This window comes from Balaenoptera acutorostrata, chromosome 1, assembly GCF_949987535.1.
Source record: "Balaenoptera acutorostrata chromosome 1, mBalAcu1.1, whole genome shotgun sequence".
NCBI classification, from domain to species: domain Eukaryota; kingdom Metazoa; phylum Chordata; class Mammalia; order Artiodactyla; family Balaenopteridae; genus Balaenoptera; species Balaenoptera acutorostrata.
Genome location: NC_080064.1, coordinates 129857283 through 129861023, shown reverse-complemented (window position 1 = coordinate 129861023; position 3741 = coordinate 129857283). Strand labels below are relative to the sequence as shown.

Sequence of the window (3741 nt, the reverse complement as noted above, 5' to 3'; positions counted from 1 at the left end):
GATAGCATTCCTAGCTTATCATAAATGCTGATTAACATTTTAAAACAAAATTGGGTTCTGGTTTCAGGTATGATGACTAAGACTCTACTGGATGACCACTCAACTTCCATCCACATAGAAAATAGCTGCAAAGTCTGGACCTAACACCAAACCAAACCAAACCAAACCAAACCAAACCAAAAAACCAGAAAATCAGTATCTGAAGGTACTGGAGAGCAAGCAGAAGTATACCAACTCTGGTGGAAAGTTCATACTTGTTTGGAGAGGGAAGACTGAATTAAATAAATAAATTTCTGTCTCTGCGGCATTTAGCTTGAGGCTAAGTACAGCCTGCATGCGGCAACAGCACATGTGACAAAACTTGCAATCTTTCAGGCCTGGAGAATAAGAAAATTGAAGTTAGGAAACTTACTAACTTTAATACTAAAGAGCGTGGGTAAATTCTGGAAGGTAAGAACCAGAGTGGGGACCCCCAAATGCTATCTATCCACATCTCTGACTGGACTCCTGAACTACGCATGGGCAGAGCAGACTCAAAGCAACTAGCTAAAGATGAAAAAGATCTGAAGAGACCCAAGTTGCCATAGAAGAAACAGAGTTTGCAATTCAAGCCCAGCCAAGGAAAAATACCTGCTAAAACAAATTTCCTCTTTGGAGAAAAATAACAGAATCCATATTTTCCACACTATGGCATTCATAATGTTCGGCATAGAATTCCAAGTTATGTTTCACATGAAGGAACAAGGAAATAAAGCATATTCTCAAAAGAAAAGAACATGAAGCAGATCAGACGCTGAGATTAAATGGATGTTGGAACTAACAGACAATGATTTTAAAGTAGCTATTATAATTATTCTCAATGAAGTAAAACAAAATATGTTTTTAATAAAGGAAAATCTCAGTAAATACAAAATTATTATATCATTCTTTTCACCATATCCAGTTGAATTTTAATATTATAGTGATTAAATATTAAAAAATTGCATGAACATTTCTTTTTTAATGGTCAGAAATTTTACATTTTTTTCTCCTTGAAATAAAAATTTCATTTTACTACTCCCACAGAATTTTATCTAAATATAAAATACTATGGATCACATATTTTGATTATTATCATAATTCTCTTAAAATACATTAAAATTTTTTTTTCTTTTTTCTTTTTTTTTTTTTTTTTTTTTTGTAGTTTAGAATCTTTACTTAGTCACACAACATCAAGAATAAGTTAGTTCCAGGGCAGTGCGCCATTCCATCACCTGGGACCTTCTCTCCCCCCTGCACACTCCACAACGCAGTATAATCAAATGGCGCCTTCGTCTAGAATAGAATGTTTAAATGATACCTGTTCAATAACTGTCCTTGCTTCTTTGTGGTGTTGGGAAAGGAAAAAAAAAAAGAAACAAAAACTAAAAAAAACAAGAAAGCAACAGAACCCAAACCCTCTGCAAGCCGCTTGGTACCTATCTTCCCAGGGCATTTTTAGTGGAGTTTCTGCTGGGCCCTGACTTCTGCCCTACTACATCAGTGAGGACAGAGGCCGTGGGACAGGTTTGGGAATCTGTACTGGAGTAGAAAGAGGAAACAAACACAAGTCGGGCCACAAGTGGATTCTGGCACATTTTTTTTTTTTTAATTGTATACAAAGTTTTTTTTTGTTTGTTTGTTTTTTAAAAATTTATTTATTTATTTATTTATGGCTGTGTTGGGTCTTCGTTTCTGTGTGAGGGCTTTCTCTAGTTGTGGCAACCAGGGGCCACCCCTCATCGTGGTGCGTGGGCCTCTTCACCATCGCGGCCTCTCTTGTTGCGGAGCACAGGCTCCAGACGCGCAGGCTCAGTAGCTGTGGCTCACGGACCCAGTAGCTCCGCGGCACGTGGGATCTTCCCAGACCAGGGCTTGAACCCGCGTCCCCTGCATTGGCAGGCAGACTCTCAACCACTGCGCCACCAGGGAAGCCCTCTGGAACATTTTTAGATGAGGTTAAAAATGTCATGGTGTGCACAGGGAGCAGGCAAGGGACTTTTCTGTGGGAGGTAATGCCTGTAGGCAGAACAAACTGTCCAGTCTACTCTTGGGGAGGAGCTCCCTGTGGTAAGAACAGAGGAACTAGGGGGCCTCGAGGAAGGTGTTGGTTCGGAAGATGGAGGAGACCATCTTGCCGGTGGCGTTGATGGTGCCTTCGCTGTCTGAGCTGGACTCAGAGTCGCTGCTCCCAGAGTAGGCGCCCAAACCTGGGAGGATGCCGATACAGATGGCAGCGGAGGGGCAGTGGATGGAGGGACCACTCGGAGATGTGCTTCCAAGAGACACGCAGGACGGGGCTTCTTGATTCTTGTCATCTGGGTCAGGGTCCGATTTCAGTCTTTTCACACCGTTGCCACTCTCTGAGCTCTTATGCTTCACAGCTCCTGCCAACAGCTTTGCCTGGGAGAACTTGGTCTTGGTTTCTGTGGGTTTCACAGCCACTTTCTTCTCCACTTCCTTCTTGTTTTCTTGAGAAATTCCAACCTTGTTGAGATTACTTCCGTATTCCTTCAGTTCTGTCAGTTCTTCTCTTCGCTGCTTTTCTATTAGTTCCTGCTGCCGAGAAACCTCATCAAGGAAGTTGGTCTCATCTTCGTCTAAGCCTCTTACCATGTTTTTGAATTTGAACTGTTCTTCATACTCCTGCTGCTTCCTATCTTTCTGTTCCTGTAGCCTTTCATCTAGAGACCGAGGGTCATAAACCTCCTCTGGGCATTCTTCTGGATCTTCAGGTTTTTGAACTTTCTCCCATTCTTCTTGCCTCCTTTGCGCCATTCATCTAATTCTGCCTCAGACACAAACCTTTTTTTTTAAAATAGTAATCTTTTATTTATTTATATTTATATTTATTTTTGGCTGTGTTGGGTCTTCGTTTCTGTGCGAGGGCTTTCTCTAGTTGCGGCAAGCGGGGGCCACTCTTCATCGCGGAGCGCGGGCCTCTCACTATCGCGGCCTCTCTTGTTGCGAAGCACACGCTCCAGACGCGCAGGCTCAGTAGTTGTGGCTCACGGGCCCAGCTGCTCCGTGGCATGTGGGATCTTCCCAGACCAGGGCTCGAACCCGTGTCCCCTGCATTAGCAGGCAGATTCTCAACCACTGCGCCACCAAGGAAGCCCCCAAACCTCTTTTTGATAACAAGGTTACCATCATTCCCTCCATCCATAATGGAACAATCAGTCTACCAGCGTGCAGGAGGCGAGACCCCCTCACCTTGGCGGCGCCCACCCCAAACCGCCACCGCAAGCGCCGCTCACTCTTAAGGAAAAAGAAAAAGAAAGAAAGTAAAAACAGCCATTTAAAAATTTTGTTTTATGTACTAGCATAAGGTTCTAGGTGTTAAAAGTCTATTTTAAATTGAATCATTATTCTATATAGTATTACTATAGAATTGGTCAAAACAATGCAAATATATTACACATTTTGATAGATATTCAATGGAATAAAATTTTATTGCAAATGCATATCTTGATAAAACAGATGAGGTTATTTTATTTTTTCAATTTGTTTCTGTATTCTTGGATGGATATTACTGCTAGTGTAAGCTAATGTTTTTATTTTTTATAGGTATAAATATTGAAAAACTGCATTCATATAAGGAAGTGGATAGAACTGAAAGGGGGATTATATCAGTAGCAGTCAACAGTTATTGTTCGCTAAAAATGATTCTTAATGATCCATCAACTAACATCTTCAATTTTGTAGAAAGCAAAGAATTGGAAA

At 41.4% G+C, this 3741-nt stretch overlaps 1 protein-coding gene across 1 annotated transcript; it reads right to left on the bottom strand.

Annotated features, from left to right (window-relative positions):
* Window positions 1–2103: 2103 nt before the first annotated feature.
* On the bottom strand, window positions 2104–2817 carry LOC103008805 (PSME3-interacting protein-like). Its single transcript, XM_028164046.2, has one exon. The coding sequence runs from the start codon at window positions 2794–2796 to the stop codon at window positions 2104–2106; it is 693 nt and encodes a 230-aa protein (XP_028019847.2). The 5' UTR covers window positions 2797–2817.
* Between the last annotated feature and the right edge of the window lie 924 nt (window positions 2818–3741).

What these genes read in the sequence shown, in the direction of transcription:
- LOC103008805 (XM_028164046.2), bottom strand. Translation starts at nt 2,796, where the DNA reads ATGGCGCAAAGGAGGCAAGAAGAATGGGAGAAAGTTCAAAAACCTGAA.